This window comes from Arvicanthis niloticus, chromosome 8 (genome assembly GCF_011762505.2).
Source record: "Arvicanthis niloticus isolate mArvNil1 chromosome 8, mArvNil1.pat.X, whole genome shotgun sequence".
Taxonomy (NCBI): Eukaryota; Metazoa; Chordata; class Mammalia; order Rodentia; family Muridae; genus Arvicanthis; species Arvicanthis niloticus.
The window spans coordinates 54,599,789-54,622,280 of record NC_047665.1 but is presented as its reverse complement, the minus strand read 5'-3'; the positions used below and the strand labels follow the sequence as shown (position 1 = coordinate 54,622,280).

Below are 22,492 nucleotides of genomic sequence, written 5' to 3'. Positions count from 1 at the left end.
TTTTCTTAAAATCTGAAGGTAATTTTAATTCATGAGCAAACAGCATCTCACTTCTTGAAATACAAGCCATAAAGACTAGGAATAATTGACATAGATTACATTATTCTTTGCGCTTGGCTGGCTATCCCTAACAACGTGGAAGCAGGCGTAGCCCTCATAGTACTTCCCTTTCTCATCCCTAGATCTTTTTCTCTAAACTGGCCTTGTTCTAGGCAGGATTTTCCTTGTTATGACTCTGTTGTCAATTTTGGCTGTGAGTGTGTCTGGTACTATGGCCACACAGGGACCACACAGCCTATGCAGGGTTGGATCAATGCTGCCAACCTTTGTGATTTGTTTTCGCTGAGCAGAGATGATGGCCTGTGAAGCTGCCTTCAGTACTCTATGTGAAAAGGATAGTCCTTGTGATTTTCAGTTCTGGAAAACAGAATCACAAATTAAAGAGAGAAACAAAAGAGCAGGCATTTTTAAAGAAAGCATTTTAAGTGGAAGAGTTGTGCCACTCTAGTATACAAATGTCATTGTCGTTATTCATTGTCATTGACAAATGTCATTGTCGTTATTCACTGGCCTACCCTTAGACAGGAAAGAGTCACAGTCCAGTTTAATTAAGCTTGAAATACAAGAGTAAATACCTAGTCAGGAACCAGTTCCCCTTCTTGTGTATAGCTCTCTTTCTCTTAGAAAGGATGTGAAAGGAGACAGACTTACGTGGGGAATGTGGCCAAGCGGAGGTTCTTGTCGAGGCTGAGCAGTTCCTCCATATCTTTCTCAGTTAATTCAAAATCAAATACCTAGAAGCAAAATCAGGTGATCATAGAGAATTCAGAGGAAACTCCGTTTAACTGGCATCTGTCTTCTATAATATAATAACTATAATATTTTGCATAGCGCTGGTTACTTATATTAAAAAAAAAAAAACCACACCAAGATGCGAAAGGAGTTCTTCATTAGACACTTAGCACTTCCCCTGAAGCATAAGCAAACCTCCCAAAATGCATGATTTTCATCCCTTGGCTGACACTCGCTTAGTCTCAAGAAACCTTGGAGAGATGAGCAATATATTGTTTTTATCTTATGGGGATGTGGAACACAGGGGAAAAGTTAAAAAAGCCAAGTGTCTCTTCCACTGATCTACGTCTTCCCCTTAAAAAGAAAAAACGTGTTCCTCCCACCCCATCAACTAGAAAGCCAGCTGGTACTGACTCTAGCAGCATCAAAATCACACAAGAACATTTGGAGAAACTTCACTTTCAAGTTGAATTCTTGACTCCCCTGTCCTTTGCTCCTCTGACACACTTGAGGACTATGATCAACGTCTCCAATAACAACAGTATCTCACAGTCACCACTGTGATTAAGGGTCTGTATCCAAGGAGAGCCAACCAAAGAATACCCAGTAGCTTTGCCATACCCTAACTGGTAGAAGCTAGGAAGATGCCAGTCCTTAGTCTGGCCAAACCAGCCACATCCACATAGTATGTTAGGAGTCGAAGAAAGGCAGCCTCAGTGCCAGAGTCATTTAGATCAAGGGAGAGAAGTAAACGGTACTAGAAGAGACACTAACATCTAGGCTGGTGTCACTGTGGTGTGGCCATACTGAATGGGTATTCTGAGCTGTCAGAGAGCACAGACCTAGAGCTTGTATTGAAAGCCTCCGGCCTGCTCGAAGAACAAGCTCACAGTCTCCTATCCTTGATACTTTTCTTCTGGCTAAGCTCATGTCCACAACCCCCTGTTCCTGCAGATCTTACTGGCATCCTTTTGAGCCTCTCATACACTGACACAATTCTCTATCCCTGGTATCAGATCTCATTTCTGCTGTGATTCTTGGTTGAGTTTTAAAAGACTGTCTTTGAAAGGCTGCTCCCAATTCATATTTTGTACATGTTCTAGTTTAATCAGATTTCCAGTGCATTCACCAACTCTTAAATGTTACTAGGCCAAAGTAAGGAACATAACACCTTGAGCTACTGCCCTCAAGAGATCAGTGGGCATACCCCATGTGGCCCCAACTGGCTAGATGTTCACCAACTCTGTATTCCTTCTTCCTGAGCACACACATGGCATATCTACTTTCTGTTAGAGTCAGTATGGCACAGTGACATCCACCCCTAGGGGAATTGGTGGGGCAGGGACATGAAATAGTAAGAGCCTTTCCTGACTCTCTGTGAAAGGCTGACCACCAGCATAGTTTACAGAAGACTACATCTCTGTCAGGTGAAAGCCATAAAGATATGTTCTTTAGGGACATTAGCCAGCCCTCACTAAGTCAGGATCTGAATAGTTCTAATCAGGAAATACCTACCTGGATATTCTCTCTAATCTGACTTGGGGTGACAGATTTAGGAATCACTATCAAGTTCCTTTGGATCTGAAATCGGATCAAAATCTGTAGGAAAGAAAGTTTCACGTAGCAATAAAACAAATGGAATCAAAGCTAAGGCAGTATAATATTTAAGTTTCATTGTATGGTAAGAGCTAAAAAGTCTCTTTCCTCTCAAAGTCCTTTAGGGATCAAACTAATATGCTTTGTCAATCAATATGTATTGAAGGCCATCAGCTCAAGAAGATCAGAGGACTCACCCACCCCATTCACTAAAATCCCTCAGCATGTGTCCAATTCCCCAGATGACCAAGGCATTTGGACTAGGCTGACTTTAACCACTGGTCTCCAACACTGGTTGTCCATGCAGTTGATAGGGCAGAGGAAGTAGCACTGGAGCATATCTTGACTGTTGACATTTGAGGAAGGCAGTACATATGGCTTGACTGGATTCGAACATGGAACCCACTAATCATGGCTCCAAATTGTAAAGTTCTGGTGAATCAACTCATCCAGGCTCAGGACTGTGTGATGCTAGCACATGAAAGTCCTTTCCACATACCTGAGCAGGAGACTTCTCATGCTTCTTTGCAATCTTCCGAATGACCATATCATCCATCAAGTGAACCCCATCTCTAGACAGACAGAGCAGAGTGTGCCATGTCAGGATGTTGATCAACACACATGCTGAAAAAATTACTCTTCTCTAAAATGAAAAATTTACTAGTTTTTACTTATTTTCTTAGGGATTCTATTCCTGCACAAAACATCATGACCAAGAAGCAAGTTGGGGAAGAAAGGGTTTATTCAGTTTACATTTACACATTGCTATTCATCACCAAAGGAAGTTAGAACTGGAAGTCAAGCAGGTCAGGAAGCAGGAGCTGACACAGAGGCCATGGAAGGATGTTACTTACTTGTTTGCTTTCCTTGGCTTGCTCAGCTTGCTTTCTTATAGAACCCACGACTACCAGCCCAGGGATGGCACCACCCACAATGGGCTGGGCCCTCCCCCTCTTGATCACTAATTGAGAAAATACCTTATAGCTAGATCTCATGGAGGTATTTCCTCAAGGGAGACTCCCTTCTCTGTGATAACTCCAGCTTGTGTCAAGTTGACACACAAAACCAGCCAAAACATTTATTATTTTTGATTTTTTGAGGTAACTCACTTAGTAGCCCTGGGTGGCCTTAGACTCAGTCCTGTTGCTTCTGTCTCTCCTGAGATTACTGGTGGATGTCAATAGGCCTGGGTAAGACTTGCTATTTTCTTATAGTAACAACTTCCAGTACAAGAGATTTTTAAGACTATGATAGTATCCACCAAAAATCTATCCTGGCAAGGGGCCTAGTGACTAAAGTTAGCAGTTTTATTTTATTTTAAATAGGGTATCATCTCTGGCTTTGAGCTTCTAATGTAACCTGAGAATGTAACTTTGAAGTTCTGCTTTTTTTGCCTCTTCAAAGTGCTTCATTTATAGGTGTGCAGTACCATACCTGTTTATATAACACAAGGGACTGAACCCAGCAACACATCTCTTTTGAAGCAGCTGACAGATCTAAAGCATTGAGCTAATCACAGTACTCAGTGTGTTCTGAAAGAACAAGACTGAGCAGGTTTTATCTTGCCATACACTGCTCACTTACCCTACCAGTGACCCTTTGTCCCCAAGGCTCAGCTATAAAATATGCCCCCGACTTCTAGGAGTTTCCCAGATGCTACCACATTCAAATACACACACCCTATGTCCCATAGAATAAACAGAGGCAAAAAATAAAGCAGGTCCAGCCTTCCCTGGCTTCCTAATGGTTTCCTGGAACTGAGCGTGAGGCTCAGAACAGACTGAGAAGAGGGAGTTTCTGCGTTTTAAGTAATGTCAGTGACAGACAGTGCAAAGCTCCCTGGTGTATTAGGTAGAGAAAGGTAGACATGAGCAAGTACCCCAAGTACAAAACGGATTTGTGGAAACTTCCTGGAGGGCACAGTTCCAAACTGAACATGCCATCACAAACAAGAGTTGGCAGACTCAAGAAAAACAAAACACAGAGTTTTAGTAAAAAGCACAGTATATATGGTTGCTTGTTGGGGGCTGACTTTTAGCAGAAAGCGGCTATTAGCTTTGCAGCCATCTTGAGCCATATACCCTGACATGAGACTTGGATTACAATAGCCTACAACAGCTGAGCACACTCCGATAATCTTGGTTTAGATACCTTGGGTGTGTGAGATTAAAGGTGTGTGAGACTAAAGGTGTGTAACTTAAGAGAGTGACTTAGAAGTGACCTAGAGATCAGATTTAGAGACAAGACCTAAGGGCACGATTATAGGCGTGACTTAGAGGCGTGGCTTAGAAGTGAGACATATAAAAGGCAGAGGCAGACAGTAGAGAATCAGACTATGGGAGAGAATCAGACACTTCAGAGAGTACAACTTGGAGTACAACTTGGAGTAGAAATTAGGCATTAGGTAGCAGGCACTTGGAAGAGAACTTGGAAGAAGTAACTTGGAACTTGGAGGCACTAGGGACTAGGAACTAGGGACTAGGAACTTAGGACTTGGGACTTGGAGAGAAGAAGAGAGACTGAAGAATAAACGGGATTGAATCACACTCTGTCTGGTCTCCATTCTTTGAGTCTGCCCTCACCCTTTCTCTTGCTGAACCCTGACCTGCGGACCAGAGCGGCAGCTTGGACCAGGATACAGTGGTCACCCAAACACAGGGCAGCCCGGGCCTCAACATTTTGCTTGGGCCGTGACATTTTTGGCTGCCCGAACATGAGACTAGTGCGGTTCTCAACATTTTTTGGTGCCCAACGTGGGGCTAGTGCGGTTCTCAACAGTTGCTGAGACTAGAAATAATATTTTATCCAAGTGACCATGAGTAGTTTCATGTGATCAATGTGCTAATGGTTGGCAGGGATGGAGGAGGAGTGACCAGAGGAGGGTGGAGTCACCACACAGGCTCAGGCAGGAGATTGACATACCCATGTGCAATGAGATTGCTTCAGCTAGAGGCTGGACAACACAAAGGAACAGGTGTATCCGATGGGAGTTATGGGACTGAGAACCTTAAAGGGTCTGCACTCCATTAAGGTAATGAGGATAGCAACACAGACCAAAGGACAGGCCCTGGGTTCTATTAGCACAGTAGTGATTGATCTTCATGTTGGATTGGAGTCAGGGTATGTGAAACAAATCGTTTCCCCAGTTCTGGCTTAGGTGGCTCACTAGGAGAATGGTACAAAGCTCAGGTTCAGGGAAAGAAGATATGACCCTTTAGCATTAGCTAAAGATGCTAAGCTTTGTGGCATGCCTTGAGGTTATGGAATAGAAGCTGACTGATGACCTACCAGGCAGACCAGCCAAGGGTTCACTTCAGGCTGAGTCTGTCCAGTCAAAGCTGGTTAACCTCAGAGGGAAGCTTGATTAAAACAACTCTCCAGTTTAAGAAATAGCTCCCTATATTCACCCTGAGGCTGAGGGGTGTGGGCAGCCCCTTTTTAACCCTCTATACCTTCTTAGTGAAGCTTCTCCCACTCTCAAATGTCTGTTAGCATCCAGATTAGCACAGTCTCTGACATGTCCTTACCTTGAGCCACCAAGGGGACGGTAAGCGGTCACGGACACATTTCTTTGATGGCAAAAATCAATCAGGTTCTTTTGATTAAGATATGGGTGGCATTCAATCTACAAACAGAACAACAGTGTACCAAAATAATTCAGACAAGCAGCATTCTAGGAAAGCACTGAAGAGAAGACTTACTTGACATCTTCACCATCAATAACTAGGCACAAAGGGTCCTCTTATGCCCTGCGTGTCTCAACCTGCAAATGAGTAGGTTGGTCTCTGCCATCTCCAGGATGCTGTAAGTCCTTAGACTCTCAGACTCCTATGTTATGCAGACAGTCCAACATCACCTGTTCAGTGTGGGTTTCTTTATCACACAGGAAACAGCCTGAACAGTCTCAATTCACCCCTCCTCCCCTGCCCTTCAAGTCTCCTCTGTGGTACTTACATTATTACCCAGCACCTGGCACATTTAGTTTGTGTATTGGCTATCTTTTGTCGCCAGAATTTGAGTTTCAAACACAAGCCTTGAGAGCAATTATTTCTGTCTTCTCTACTTTTCTCATGCACAATTCCAGGTTATAAACAGACTCATAATTGATGCTCACTTAGAGAAAACTGGAGAGAATTATAAGCAGTGCCTTTCCAGCCAGATCAACTTCCAGGTAAGTCTCCTTTGAAGGTTTGTTGATCTCACTCACATGTGAAATTCTCTAATTTTGTCCATTCAACAAATACTTATTGAAAAAACTTCAGACACCCAGGCTGTTCTCAGTTTTGGGCTACACCTAAAACCAAATTTGGACAAGATTCTCTACAGTCATTACACTTGAATCTTGGTGTGATGGTTTGTATATGTTCAGCCCAGGGAGTGGCAGGATTAGAGGGTGTGGCCCTGTTGGAGTAGCTGTGTCACTATGAATGTGGGTTATAAAATCCTCATCCTAGCTGCCTGGAAGTCAGTCTTCTATTAGCAGCCTTCAGATGAAGATGTAGAATCCTCAGCTCCTCCTGCACTATACCTGCCTAGACACTGCCATGCTCCCATCTTGATGATAATGGACTGAACCTCTGAACCTGTAAGCCAGCCCCAATTAAATGTTGTCCTTGTAAAAGTTGCCTTGGTCATAGTGTCTGTTCATAGCAGTAAAATCCCAACTAAGACACTTGGTGACAATTATGGCCAGCAAATATAGAAACTGTATGAGGTTTTGGTTGTGATGTGGGCAAGAGGGGAAGATTTATTTCCACACCTTGTCCACTTGGGTAAAGGCAGTGTTATCCCTTCCAACTCTTCTGTTGGAAGTTTGCATGGGCTAGGTAAGTGAAATGGAAGGGCTGCTTTCCTGTAATGATGGTGAAGGGTCTTTGAGGACCCTGCTCTTCTGAACACAGTTGGTCATCTGCCTCCAAAACCATGCCAAGAATAGAGATCTGTGTGATACCCTATCCACCCCTGGCATCACTGAACCACATGGGAAATTAAGAAAGACACTTGTCCACTAGGTCAGTCATTTTTGCCTGTTACCTCATTACAGTTCTAACAGCTACTACAGGTAAATGCATGGGACATGTCTCATCCACCTCCACACAGAGGAAAATGACAACCCTGAGTAAGACTCCTGATTATCCACCAGCTCACCTGGTTTGTTACTGGCCTTACTCTCAAACCAGGCTTATTCAAAAGTCTCTCAAGCTGTTCATGGTTAAAGTTGGACACCCCAATGTTCTTCACCAGACCCTCCATCACCAGGTTCTCCATGGCCTGAAAAAGAAAGAAATGTGCTGAACATAAAAGTTGTCTAGTTCCCTGACAAACCATGTCCCTTTGTGACTTGCCATGGAGTCTCAATACTTTAAAGTGTTTTAGTTGAAGTTACAAAGCCATGTGGACAATATTATCTCTACCAGGGCTGTCTTAAATTTCCATGGAATGATTCACACAAAGCACTTAGCCAAGGCTGGATCTCAGCAAGTGTTAGCATATTTTGTCCCTTCATGCTCCTGTGCTCTGATATGGTCTGCAGTGGCCCATGGAGATGGGTGTGTGTGTGTGTGTGTGTGTGTGTGTGTGTGTGCAGTGCTTGTCTACATGGGTGCCTCTATTTGCTGACTTCTCTATACTCCAAGATATTCATCTTGAGCTCAGTGATGGGTTGGGGCTCTCACTTCCCACTCTCACATCACACATCATAAGAAATGTGCAATTTCCTGGAGAGCAAATCAATCCAACCTAGGCTGACCCATAAGGGAGCCCTCAACCCTCAGCTTTAGAGCATCCATGAGCTTCAAGGCAGTGTGGAGTTAGGCGTAAGTGTCCAGTGATCCTGAGGATAGCAACCAGTAAATTAAAATTCTGCAATAATCACCCAATAATGTACCATCCAGAGCCTCAGGTTTAAACCCTAGATCTTTGATGAGTAAAAGCTCAAGGGGATAGCAAGGGCTGGAGCCTTCAGAAACACTTTGTTCAGTTTCTTTCTGACTAGTTCCCATGTTTCACAGCTTTACAGGAAGAGAGGTATCATTGCTCAGTGCAGGGACTACTCACTGTCTGTTCAGTCCCTCTTGTCTCTCTGAGGCACTGAAACATTCCTAGAGTTTTACCCATCAATCTCACAGGAATGGGTCCATATCACATCTTCTCAATGGAAACTACTCTAAGCTTTGCTGGCTTATACTTAAACTTGTTCAGATGTGCCGGTGTTCTGTTTCTGAAGCTGGGCAGCAAGGGTACTAGAGGTGGCAGTGTCCTGATCTGCTCTGTTCCTATTTCTTCACGAGAGACTCTCAAGCCCACCCCCTTCCTGATTTTTCTTGCTTACTTCACTATGAATACTCACCATTTTTTTTTTTCTGGATCCCGGACATCTTGACACTTGGTTATCTTCCTTCTAACCTTCTCCTGTCTTCCAAATTTGAGCTCCAAAATATTGCCAACATTATGTTTTATAACAATCAAAAGAGAACCTCCAGGAACTAGGTAATGACTACAATGTTAGTCATTATCACAGGCTGATGGCAACATTCTAGTTCATGCCACACTGACCATCAATATTTAGCCACTGCAAACCACATATTTGAAGTCCTTCCTGGGGTATTATAACACAGAAGCTCCAGATCTTGTGCAGCTTTCATTTGACTACCCATGAGCAGGGGTGAAGTGCCCTGTTGGCATGGCTCCACTTACCTGCCAAGTGTCCAGAAAGCTGGTGTGACTGGGTATGACCTTGCCACTGCGATCCAAAGGGATATCTTTTTCTCCAGGCTGTGAGAACCAGAAGAAAAGCAGCTTATTGGGGTTTGTGGCATCCTCCATCACATGACTACACAGAGAGACAATGGAGATGAATAGTCAGAGCCAGTGAATTTGCATCTTAGCTTTGACCCTGTCATTAAGTCCTACTGGCCTGGTTGTACCACTTCCCTTCTCCAGGCCTCAGGGGTCATCTTAAGACCAAGCACATAGGGAGGGTAAGGCCAGCAAAACCTCATCATGAAGCCTGAGAAATATTTGAATCCTTGCCTGATTCAGATTTTTTTAAAAAACAGGGAACAATGGGCTTCCTTCATGTCTTAAAATGAACGACTTTATCCCAACAATATTACTAGGCTCTTTGTTTTTTTACCTAAGACTTCCTATCAAGTTAAATGATAAACAAGTGAGAATACAAAGTTAAGGGACAGAGGATAGAGAAAGCCACCCTGAGAGGTAAAGACCTAGACACTTTTCTAAGCAGTGACAAGGGTTGATATCTCTCTTTTGTCTAATTATACATTCCTAATAGATCACAGGACAAGTATGAGAAAATATATATTTAATAATTCCAAATCATTCCAAACTTTAAGTGCATTTTATAGGTACATTTCCTATAATGAAACATGGAAAATGTTTTGCTTCCAAGCCCTCTCTTATTGCTGATGTTTGTCTAGGTCTTTGCAGGAATCTAGCTACAAACTGTGGGGTACCTTGAAACCCATGGGCCAGTGTATGAGGTAGAGATCCAGGTAATCCAAGTTTAAGGCCTCCAGGGTATTGGTGCATGCTGTTTTCACCAAAGACTTCTTGTGGTAGGTGCACCACAGCTGCAGAAGAGAGGTGAGACCACAGTCTAAGACTAACAGGACATACACCCTTTGGTCCATCCCACAAACTTGCACCTGACAACAACACAGCTGGTTCTGTCCTTGTCCATTCCTCCAACCTCCCTCTGCTTCCCAGAACATCTGCTGTATTCATGCAGACTACATGATTGACTTGCTTCCTGTTTGTAAAACTATCACCACAGCATCAATTTCTTAGTGTGGAGTTTGGAGTATGTCCCTTGACCACTTTAGCAGGTGATTCCCAGTTTAGGCCTGTCTATGTAGACAGAGTTCACAAGGGCTTGGACTTTATTTTTTCACTACAGACACAAAGGTGTTGTCACTCAACCAAGATTTGTGTTCGTGAATGTATTGTTGATTGGTGGTGTGTCCCCACATGTCCATCTGAATGGCCAAATAGTAAAAGAAAGACTTAGGCAAACAAAATATAACCTTCCATGATCACGAAGCTACAGAGGAAACTGCAAACCAAAAGCAATTCCCATAAGGAAATTAAAAAAAAAAAAAAAACCAACCTCCAGGCCTCATGATTCCAGATCTGCCAGTAGCTATGAATGCAGAGGTTAGGAAGCCTTACCTTACTGACGACAAACAGCTCCTCTCTCTTCACCACGCCCTCCCTGATCTTCTCCTTGATTCCCAGTCCAACCTCGCTCTCATTGTGGTATAAGTAAGCACAATCAAAGTGCCGGTAGCCCAAGTTGATTGCCACCTTAACGGCATCGGTCACTTCTCCTGGAGAAGCCTGTAATATAACCAAACACAAGGAAAGCTTCTACCCTCAGGAGAACCCAACCCTGCTTCTCCCTTGTCACCTGGGAAAGTAGAGCCAAGTAATACATCGATACTCAAATCATTAAAGCAATACGAACATCAGCCAGACCTAAAGGTAGGGAACGTCAAGACTCGGAATGTGGGAATGTGATTAATCCGCTCTGGCTTCTTTACTCACTCAGGGAAAAGACCACTGGTGTTTTTCATCTCTTTCAGAGGGCTGAGCTGTGTGTTGTGCTTCCTGAATGATTACAAACAGGGGAAGAACAACCGGGCCATGAAGCAGTCTGATATCTAACACTCAGGGATCCGTAAATCAACTACCAACATAAAGCATGTATCTATTCACACACAAGGGACTCATTCAATCCCTGTATGGCATTTACAGGAAAAGCTTAATGAGACACATAGACATTTCCTCTAACTATGAAAAGTGGAGCCCAAGCTAGGCTTGACCTTGAGCTCTTCCCTGCTTTGGCTTAAAGTTGACTTGGTTATTATACCAAAGCACCGCACAGAGCTAGCATCATTGCTACGTTATTTAAGATGACCAGTCAGTGTCACATTTGCTATGGTTTGCCATCGCCTCCCACATCTTTTGAAAGACATATGCCTGTGTCTTCTGGAGATAGAATTAAATGTTTTTCATTATATTGGGAAGGTGATGCCTTTCCCCCCCGTTTTTATTTAGTTGTTATTTTATTGACATTTTTTCCCATCTCACTACGTGGCTCCAAAGAACACTCAAATCACCAAATTGCCCCCACTCCCCCCCCAAAAAAAATCACTCATTTTACAAAATTTTCTGGAGAATCATTTATTTAAAAACCTTCTGCTAAACAGAATTTTTAAAAATTTACTTCTTTATCAAAAACTATATTTTGATCACGTCCCCCCCCCAACTTGTCCCAGAGTTAGGTAGGCCTAGCTCCTCACCTATTCAAATTCATGTTTATTTTGCCCAGCATACCAAATCCACTGAGCAAGCAGTGTAACTACTAGCAAATATCTCTACTGTCATTAAGTGCACTCCAGAAGTAGACATTACACTTACATCGATGTAACTACTCTTATTTGGTTTATTTTAGCATGCGCAGGGGCATGCTTCCTTGGGGCCATTTCATACACACTCGGTTTTGCTGTGCAAAGATAAGTGCCACTTGGCACAAATGATTTTTTTTTTTTTTTTTTTTTTTTTTTTTTTTTTTGGAGGCTGGGGGTCCGTGATTAGCTCACACGAGGCTGAGTTAAGATCATGTTGCTTTATTATATAAAGTTAGCCTAACTGCTTTTCAACCTTGCAGGGAGCAGGTGTTTTAGGATCACACTAGAGAGAGTCCGAAGGCACTCGGGTCTGGTGGCAAAACCTTGATCAGAGCCCGGGTCTGGAAGGAGTCACCCTAGGCAAAAGAAGTCCCGCGACTCTGACCGTCGCTGAGCAAATATTCATCAGGCTCCGGGACCCTTAGCCCGACCCACACGGGAGAGCCTCCTCACCTTCCAGGTACCCAAGCCCACTGTAGGGATTTCTTGCATGACTCTCCTTCTCTCAAAGACTCAGCCAACAACCTGTACAGGAGGTGCCAGAGAGCAGGCCAGGGCGCTCAGGGTAATGTCGTGATTGGCTGGAGGAGAGGTCGCTAGGTGCGCTGATTGGCTGGTAGCATAGTCCATCTTTCTGAGGACCCAAGCAACTGCGTTTGGTTGTGCATGTCTCTCCTAAATCCTCTGTGATCCTAGGAGATCTGTCTCCTAGCAACCTGTCTAAAGCCCAGGTCCAGTGCAGACAAGCCAGGGTGCAGGCTTATTTTCTGGACATCGTATGCTTTACACAGATGCTAGTTCCCAGTGTGCTGGAAAAAATAGGTTTGAATATATTAGCTGTCTTTCAACCTAGCAATCGTGTGTTACTCAGAGGAGATTGCCATGTTACTAATAGTGGAGATATGATATGAATGTAATTTTCGGGTGTGTTTTATGGAATTAAAAATAATCGGGAACAAAAGTTAAACATCTCAGGAAGATTATTGACTGTAATAACAACTAATAAAAGAGGCCATGAAATGTAAAGAGAGCAAAGAATATGTAGACAGATTTTGAGGGAGGAAAAGGAAGGGACAAATGTAATTATAATTTTTTTTTTTTTAAATGGGTCTTCCCACAAGATATCCCTCAAAGGAATGCCTACAAGACTGTCTCCCAGGTGATTTTAGGTCTTATTGAGTTGACAATAACCCTAAAATCACAAGCTGAAAGAGCTAGAAAGAACCAGAAAAGCAACCCAGAAAAGCAAAGGTAAATAACTATTCTGAAAATATGAGAATTATTAAAGCGATTACAAAGATTGAGGATCTACCATATTATAGTGCTAGGATTTTGCACCCTTAACTTTGTTTATTAATAATCTGACAGAATTCAACGATTTTACGTTATTACATCGGCAAATACAACCCACATTTTTTTTTTGTCTGATTTTAGGTATCTGTTCATCTGTTTGAGTTTCACAAGTGCTCATGGCAGACGTCCTGTGGAAACTCTACATCTTCTTCAGTTCTCTTTGTTTTTCTGTATTTTGGAAACATTGCAAAATTAAGCCACTAGCTGTCAGACAACTTTTTTGGAGCTTTTGATCTTTATGCAAATTAACATGGAAGTATCCATTTGCAAGAGGATGCCTTTTCAGGTGTCAAATATTATTAGTATTCTCCCTGATAAGCTTTTATTACTCATAGCCACCTACAGTTTCAGTTTACATTTACACAAATGATGTCCTTTCTTCAATTAATTCCTATTATTTCATAAAAGCTTAGTTTGATCTAGTGATGCCTTCTTTCTGAATGGTCATTTCAGATTTCTTAGGTAGTAATTTAGCAGAAACATAAACGCTACGGATGTAAATATTTGAAAAATGTACAAGCATACTTTACAAGAAACTATTGAAACCTCAGATTTTGATGAGGTAGTTTATGTGAACACACTGAAAACTTTTGCCAGGTTCTCATGGCAGATGGAGACAAATATATACACATACATATACATAATGCAAATGCACACATGATTGTGTAGACGTGAATGCACACGCTTGTATCTGCTCAGTTATCCATTTAGTAATCACCATATTCTGCTTTATACAAGCAACTAAACAAGGGTAAATGGCACAATAATGTCTATGATAATTATAAAATATTTGGATGCCATTAGGTTAATTTTGCATATGTATTTAATAAATGCCAGTTTAGAAAACACATTTTATTCTTCATTATTTACAGGTGATGGTGGGAAAATCCAATGTAGAACACAAGTTGATAACTACACAGGAACTACTTCACCTGAACTTTGGAAGTATTTTGTAACAATCCTTTATAATTAAAAAAAAAAAAAATAGAACTGAAGACATAATGATAAGTTGTATGATAAAAAAAAATAAGATGCATAAACTTATAAGTTGGTTCTTCCTGCCCCCTGGTGGCCATTCCTCAAAATACAGCTACATCTGTATGAATGTAATGTGTGTATAAAACATGTATAAAAGATAGAATATATAAATGTATATCTAGAAATACATATATTTATACATATATTTATAAACACATATGTGTACTCATATGATTGCATGTGTGTTTAATTGAATTGCCATACTACCTTATACAGAGTATATTTCTCCAAGATATACCAGCTGCCAAATAAAAAGCTCTGTTAAGTTGTTGGTTTGGAGGTTTCAGAGACCTCCAAAATATTGCAGATCATTGACACTGCTCTTGGTTGCAAACCAGAAGAACTTGATTGTATAATTGTAGTATTGAAGACGCCATATATTCTGTTCATAGGATACAGAGAGATAAAGTTGGTACTGACTAGGGAAATTCTCTGCTATCCAGATTTCAAAGTACCATAGCTGTGTGGGCTGCTGTTGGAGAAAAGTCAACAGGTTTTGTATCTGTAAACATTGGAGGCAGAATGATATCCTGCATGGCAAGATATGCCTGTGGACATGAATTCATTCTGATTGTATATGAGGACCATTCCACAGAGTAAAATGCATGCCTAGCACAATGAATCTGGACAAGTATCTGTGGTTGTAGAACTTAAGCCATGGGGTTAATCAACTATTATCATCTTAGTAAATAGAATCAAACTATTGTCTGAATGTTTAATTTATATAACATTGATTAATGTAGCTCTTAGATCTTGTCAACAACATGTCCTTGTGCAGCAGAGGGAAATTAATACAAAAACACACAACTTGCCAATGTATAGAGAAGTGTTTGTGGGGTGTTCATCCACAGATGAGACAACTATATCACACCCCTCCTCACAAGTTTCAGCGGTAACTTTAGGAGAGGTGGGATCAAAAAGTAGTAATGTGGAGATAACGGAAGCCAAACAACGTTTTCTGCACATGATATTATCATGGGTTTACATCAGCTTTGGCTGCATGCAGAAAACCTAAACAAGAGCAAGACAATCAAAGGCTCAGTGTGTAAAGTATGAGAGTCTTGAGCCCCCACCCCTAGCTGCTGGGCTATTGTAAGATGACTGCTTTGTTGGGGGCCAACTTTTAGCAGAAAGCGGCTATCAGCTTTGCAGCCATCTTGAGCCATATACCCTGACATGAGACTTGAATTACAATAGCCTACAACAGCTGAGAACACTCCGATAATCTTGGTTTAGATACCTTGAGATTAAAGGCACGTGAGATTAAAGGTGTGTGAGATTAAAGGTGCGTGACTTAAGAGTATGATTTAGAAGTATAGAGATCAGAGTTAGAGACAAGACCTAAGGGCATTAAAGGTGTAACTTAGAGGCGTGACTTAGAATGAGACTATAGAAGACAGAACCAGACATCAGACCAGAGAGAAAGATTCATACACATCAGACATTAGGTAGAATCTGCCCTCACTCTCGTTCTTGCTGAAACCCGACCTGCAGACCGGAGCAGCAGCTTGGGCCGGGATACAGTGGCCGCCCAAACGTGGGTCGACCCGGGCCTCAACATTTTGCCTGGGCTGCAACATTTATTTTGGCCGCCCCAACTTGGGGCTAGTGCGGTCCCCAACACTGCTTCTGGAGGAAGGGTAGTTGGTTCTCTTTAAGTATATAGTTTCTGGTAAGTCAACCATACTTGAATGGCTGTCTCCACAGCCGTGAGTCTGTGGACATATAGACAGAACACATTGGATTGGTGAGAGAGGGGCAGTAGGGGGGAATTGGGAGTTTGGCGTGAATGGGGAGTAGATCTGGAAGAAGTTACAGAGAGAAATTTAGGGTGAAACAATCAAAATACATTGTATACATGTGTGAAATTCTCAAGAAATTAATACAAATAAAGTAACAACTGCATACACAGAAATACATTAGTGAAGAAAATGACTCCATCAACAATGAACATTATTGACTGTATACAACTGAAGCAGGATATACATATTATTTTATTAGCATTTGGGACCTTCACTAAAAGTGGTAATATTCTGGGCCATATGTATACATAAATGTGCTTAAGTGTATAAAATACCATAGATTTAAGACATTGAGCTATAAGTTGGTTCATCAGGTGTGGGTAGACAGGACCCAGAAGGAACAAACCTGCAGCAAGTAATGAAAATGGGGTAAATGTTGTCATAGAATGTATAGGAGAGGAGGAGGTGTTGTGAGTCATGGAAAAAGAATAACCAGCAGGGTATAATGTATTGTAATAATGTGGGCTGTGGGAGGCACATACTTCAAGAAATATGCTCTCATGTATGCATTAGATAGTTGAATGGACAAAGATTTGATTTGTCAATAAAAGCATCAAACAAAAGGAAAGCTTCGAGGAGGAGTTTTGAGGATTTGTGGCACTGTATTTAGTTAGTTTAGTCTTTGTCTTGATTCTGCAAAAGAGCATTGGTTGAGAAAGAAAGAACATAGCATCAAAATTTCCCATGTAATAAGAGTCCCAAGTTATGAATAAAGAGTTGAAAAGAGAAAGGAGCTTGATAGGTGTCCTTGGAAACCTGTTTCTTTTGGTCTCATAGTTAGCACCCTCTCCAAGCCATGCACAGAGAGAGTGGAGAGAGAGGGGGACAAATAAAGGAAGAAGAGGGGAGGGATAGAGGAGGAGGGACAGGAGCAGGAGAAGGAGAGAGAAAATGGGAGTGAGAAGAGAAAGCGGAGGAGAAAGGAAAGAAGACTTTGAGTTGACCAAGCCTTAAAATTAGCTTACAACCTAAGGATAGAAAAATTGATCATGAAAGCCATGGTACCTGTATCAGTTACTTTCCTGCTGCTGAATAAACATGAGAAGAAAAGTAATTTAAGAAATAATAAGTTTATATTGGATTAAGATTTCAGAGGGTAGAGTTCATCCTGGAGGGGAAAGCCTGGCAGCAGGCTGCAAGAACAGAAAGTTGGTTGATGAAGTTTATTCACATACAGAAGAGATGATAGAGATAGAGGTAGACATAGAGATAGAGACAGAGAGAGAGAGAGGAGAGAGGGGAGAGAGAGTAGAAGGGAGGAAGGGAGGGAGGGAGGGAGAGGGAGAGAGGGAGAGAGGGAGAGGGAGAGGGAGAGGGAGAGGGAGAGGGAGAGGGAGAGGGAGAGGGAGAGGGAGAGAGAGAGAGAGAGAGAGAGAGAGGAGGTGGGGAGGTGTGAGTAGTTGGCTGGAAACACTGAGGGTTCCTCCAGGGGGAAGTTAGGCACAGTGGCTGCAGCAGCTCATTAAAGGCTTCTCCATGGTTCCTCACAGCGCAGCCCCAATGACACTAGAAAGTCCATGAGTTTTACAGGCTTTATTTTCATGGCAGATGTAGATGGATTTGGATGTGCACCCCCCTGAAACTCAGGGCAGACCTGAGTTAAATAGGGAGGGAGCGGGTAGGGGCTGGGGAAGAATGCTTAATTGGCTCCACCTTCTGTCCTTCTGGTACCTCATTGGTATGTAAATCTCTCCAGGGCCTGAGGCCTGTTCCTTGCCGACCAAAGGCCATAGACTTCTCTGTGGGAGGGGCTGTGGAGGGTTGAAGCTAAATGAAATGAACCAGGGCCCTGGAGCAGAGCTGAACTCCTGCTGTCCAATAATGGTCCCAGGTTCCAAGCTCATGCTCGACCAAGCTCCCAGCTGCTTCTCCCAGACCACCGCCCCACAGGGGGGGATAAGTTATAAACCCTCAAAGGTAGCACATAAATGTTTCATAGTCTTCATTAACACTGCCAGCACTGAGGAAAAGTGTTCAATGCATGAGCCTAAGGGGAACATTGACATCGCTTCTTCTAATCATCATAGTTATCAATGACAGTCAATGAACTAATGATCAATCAACTGGGGACACTCAGACATTGGGACTAATTGTGAAGTGGTATGGATAAAGGTGTTGCTTAGAGAAAGGGAGAGTAGGGAACAACAAATTCATTGCTGTGTCCAAAGTATGTATTACACATATGTCAAAATTACAAAGACACTTAGTAAAGAAGTAGCCAATAAAAAAAAAAAAAAGACAACCCAAAGCTGCAATCTACTTGTAAACTGTAAGGCTTGTAAGTTAGTAATCTTAATCCTTCCCAAATCAATTTAGAGAAGCAATAAATTTTGAATAAAATTACAAAATAATTTCTATAATGATAGATTGTATATAATTAAATAGGAATTCATGTATAAGGTAGAGTCCAATTCACATGGAGAAGAGAGAAAAATGGAGGTGTCAGTCTTGAAATTATACATATGAATAACAATATAGATGTTCAGTGGGTTATAGTTAGGGATTCTCATCTATTTATGTATATGACTGTAACACTAATTAATTTAAAAAGGCCAAGTATTTGAATGAGTGCAAGGGAAGCATTTGGGTGGGTTTTGGAGGATTGAGAGAAGGAAAAACTTGAAATTATAACCTCAGAAGTAAAAGAAATAATAAATTTAAAAAAGAGTATGAAGCCATAGAAGTTAAATTTTTATCATGTCAGCAAAAGGATACAAGCACAAATCAGTGAAGTGGCAGGAGAAGCTGGAACCAGACTCATTAAATACTGTCAATTGGATTTCTGTAATGTTACACAAAAGGAACTGGGAACGAATAGTTTATTTATTCAACAATTATTGTAAATATATGCATACACAAACAAACTATGTCCTGTGGTTTATACCTTTAAATGTATATACAAGTTAAATATCTTATCAGTCTACATATTAATATATAAAATTTCTAAGTGCGATCAAATAAGAAAACCTTCTGTAGATGTGAATTTAACAAAATTGCTCTTAGATGTAAAAGAAGAAAACCCCAGCCACAAGAAAAGACAGAATAGAATCAGCTATAATCAAGGACTTCAGCATTTGAAATTTGTCTTTACATTAAGAAAATGTAGAGTCAAGCCATACAGTAATTGGCTATATCAGCAAAACATAAATTTAATAAATAATTACCAGTAAGAAAACAAACTGTAAAAATTTCATAATGAAAAATGTCACAAAAGAAATGAGCAAGAGATTTGAGCTCACACTTCAGCAAATAAGCCCAGGAAGAAGTGCCAAGTGTTTTCAGTTCTTTGGGAAATTCACATTAAATAACAATGAGATACTAGTTCATATCTACTAGGCTGGTCAACAATAAATGATTGGCCATAAGTGAGGTTTGCTGAGCAAACAGAATTCCCATCTATTGCAGCTAGGCAAGCAAATAGCAGCCACTTTAGAAGGAAAAAAAAAAGTCTATAGCAGCTTTATTTGTAATCCTCTTGCAAACAGGAAATGCACAAAGATGCATTTATCTTTTTGTCACACATGCACCCACTTCCAGACTCTACTTCACTAGGCATCTTCTAAAGATAAGTATCTCAAAAATAAGGACCAGTAAGAGTTTGAATAAAAAAAATGAAATTTTCAAGTTCTGAGGATTAGGGTTGAGATGCACACTGGCACACACCCATTCTTTAAATCTTTCTGCACATAGCTATTCTTTTCCAAATCAAAGTCTCTGTTCAGCCTGAGGTTATAGTCCTTCATTTCATTTTCATTTGATAAACTTCAGGAGACCATTAAGACACTTTTCCAAAGCACATGATTACAACTTTTGCATGCTCTTTCAGAGGAGCTAAACTCAGGCGATAATTATTCTTTTTAAAAAAGAACCAGTTGACTCAACATATTTTCAAAGGGGGAAATTCTCAGGCATTGAGAAACACATCTGTGTTACATAGAAAGCATTTACTAAGCAAGAAAAGTATTTCTGACTGTGCAAAATGTCATAAAATTTTCAATCATATGTTGGAGGGTTATGTGTACCCCAAGTCCCCTTTACTTGAGTCAGTATGACATTAAGACATGAGTAAAAGTGCCATGTAATTTTGCTTAGCAGAACATTGGTGTACAAGTAGTGTATTAAAAGGTCTTCCTGAGGGAAAGGACAGGGTCTATAAGTAAGTCCTATATTCCCAGATTTAAGATAAGGCTTCATGATGCTTCTTCATCACAAGAGTTTGATGCCTTTAGTTAGGTACTTAGATGTGCTGACCTCTAACAATTATGTCTTAATTCTTATAAATTATTCATTGAGTTTCTTAGGTTTATGTTTATTTGTATAACCTATTAAAATCTACATTAAAGTGTTAAGAACAAAAATAACAGATGGAAATTCAATTTGTACAGTGGAAGAGAGGAATAAAACACTGGGGTAGTCTACAGATTTCCAGCCTGACCCCTCATATGGGTTACATTGCTTTTTGTGGACATATGCATGACTTGTTCTTGAAAGGATGTGACATTGTTAGGAGTGGCTCTGAGATACTCTAGTCCTTTTAGCATGTTTTCATCTTGCATGATCACTCTTTAAAAAGATCAGAGTCCAGCAGGAAAGATGGCTCAGTAGGTAAAACATTTTCCACACAAGCATAAGGACCTAGTTTTGGAAAATGGATGTGGTTATGGCATAGTGTTTCTTTGTAATTCCAGCACTCCTACAGAAATGGGAGGCAAAGATAAGAGACTCCTTGTGAGGTTATGAGTCAGATAGTCTGGCATATTTAGCAGTCAACTGGTAACCTTTTCCCAGTTAAGATGAAATATGAAGATTAATATTCAATCAGTTATCTTCTAATCTCTGCATTGGGTCTATGACATGTGCATATATACACACACACATAGACATGCTCACATATCAGACTATTCACAAGAGAGAGAGAGAGAGAGAGAGAGAGAGAGAGAGAGAGAGAGAGAGGAGGCAGAGACAGAGAGAGACCAAGATGAGACAGAGTCAGAGATATATTTACTTAAAAAATACTAGGATGCACAGCCCTTGCAGGGCAACTCAAACTCCACAGTACACAGTTAGTTAGTCAGATAGATAGATAGATAGATAGATAGATAGACTGTTACCATGCTTTATAAAGAAATCAGAAGTGTCACACTTGTCCACATAGGCTCTTGTTGGAGAGAATGTCACTTTATTTAGAAAAAAGAATACTGAACTATGGAAGATGGGATGATCCTGGATTAGAATCAATTATATATCTCACAATTGCTATTTTAATAAGAGAGACACAAGATGAGGATGTGAGGCAGAGTGTCTATGGATGGGGATAGACAGTGGTGATGGTGTCAGAAGATGAATCAGGCCAAGAAATATCAAGCAGTCACTGGTAGTTGAGAATGCAGCATGGGGTACCCTCTTTCACAGACCTCTCTACAAGAGCCAATTGTGCTTAACTTTTTGGCCTCTGGACTTGTGAAATAGTACATTTCTTCCTGTTTTTCCAGAAGTCTGTGCTACCCTTTAAAATATCTTTTATAAGAAACAAATAGAGTAAATAAATTAAGCATTTAAAATAGGCTTTTAAGTCAATTTCTATTTATTTTTATCTAAACATTTAAAAAAGATTTCCCTTTCAACTTCATGGACTAGATCCCCCAAGGAACAAAGTTAATATGAGGTGACTTTGCGTCTAGTGTTTGTTTGTTTGATTGATTGTTTTGAACATGCCTGCTCCTTCACCTTTGGCCTGACCATCACACTCACCAGGCACTTCTGGAATAGGCCACCAGAACCAAACTATGAACCCTTTTGTTCCTCATTAAATCACTTGGATTGTGATATTTTTTTATAGCTCATATAAAATACTAACACTCAGCATTATTAAAAATGCTATTCTTGATTCTTGATATGTGGAAAATGAGGCCTGTTCTAGAGTTTTAAAATACTTAAGAATAACCTACTCTAGGGGACACAAACAAACACAACTGGGTACATTTCCTGTCTTTTGTAATGCTTTATTTTTTTTCTGGTGGAAAGCAGAAACAATGGAACTCATGACTGAATGTTTCTTAATCTGAAATACTGAGAGAAGGATGCTGGTGAAGGCATCGAGCATCCTGATGGTGCATACAGGAAGCATGCATGCTCTTCTGCCCATATGTTCCATTGAGGAAGTGCCGAGGAACCACAAGAATCAGTGCATAATTTAGGTTTAAATTTGTGTGTGTGGATTTAAAGATATTAGTAGGTAATGAAGATGTGAGTTTTAGACTCACAAACCTCCATTATTCTACAGTTATTCAAGGGATAAGTTTTGCAAGGCTTATTCATGATGGTAGTTTTGTTATTCAGGTCTACTCACTCTCTTCTCCCCATTTTGCCAAAGATACTATATTTTGAAAAATTTCCCCACTGTTTGAAGTAGAATGTTTCAGTACAACTAAACTCCATGTATATTACACAGTACCCAGGCTAGACTAGTGCAGCTAGACT

The 22,492-nt window shown here is 40.9% G+C and overlaps 1 protein-coding gene across 2 annotated transcripts; it reads right to left on the bottom strand.

Annotated features, from left to right (window-relative positions):
• On the bottom strand, positions 1-12,392 carry Akr1e2 (aldo-keto reductase family 1 member E2). 2 transcript variants are annotated; one of them, XM_034510348.2, is made up of 10 exons: positions 12,273-12,392; positions 10,579-10,746; positions 9,864-9,980; positions 9,085-9,162; positions 7,537-7,659; positions 5,916-6,013; positions 2,888-2,960; positions 2,308-2,391; positions 712-794; positions 1-417 (listed from the first exon to the last, which is right to left on the bottom strand). In XM_034510348.2, the coding sequence occupies exons 1-10, from the start codon at positions 12,309-12,311 to the stop codon at positions 375-377; spliced, it is 906 nt and encodes a 301-aa protein (XP_034366239.1). In that variant the 5' UTR covers positions 12,312-12,392; the 3' UTR covers positions 1-374. The 2 variants fall into 2 exon arrangements, with proteins under 2 accessions (XP_034366239.1, XP_034366240.1); XM_034510349.2 differs by lacking the exon at positions 2,308-2,391 and having other exon boundaries at positions 369-417; positions 12,273-12,390.
• Positions 12,393-22,492: the final 10,100 nt, after the last annotated feature.

Bases quoted from the DNA above. Each gene is read 5' to 3' on its own strand.
- Akr1e2 (XM_034510348.2), bottom strand. From the start codon at position 12,311: ATGCAAGAAATCCCTACAGTGGGCTTGGGTACCTGGAAG. The intron at 10,747-12,272 runs GTGAGGAGGCTC...GTTATATTACAG, and splicing joins TGGGCTTGGGTACCTGGAAG to GCTTCTCCAGGAGAAGTGAC. The intron at 7,660-9,084 runs GTAAGTGGAGCC...TTTCTTTTTCAG, and splicing joins GCTTTCTGGACACTTGGCAG to GCCATGGAGAACCTGGTGAT.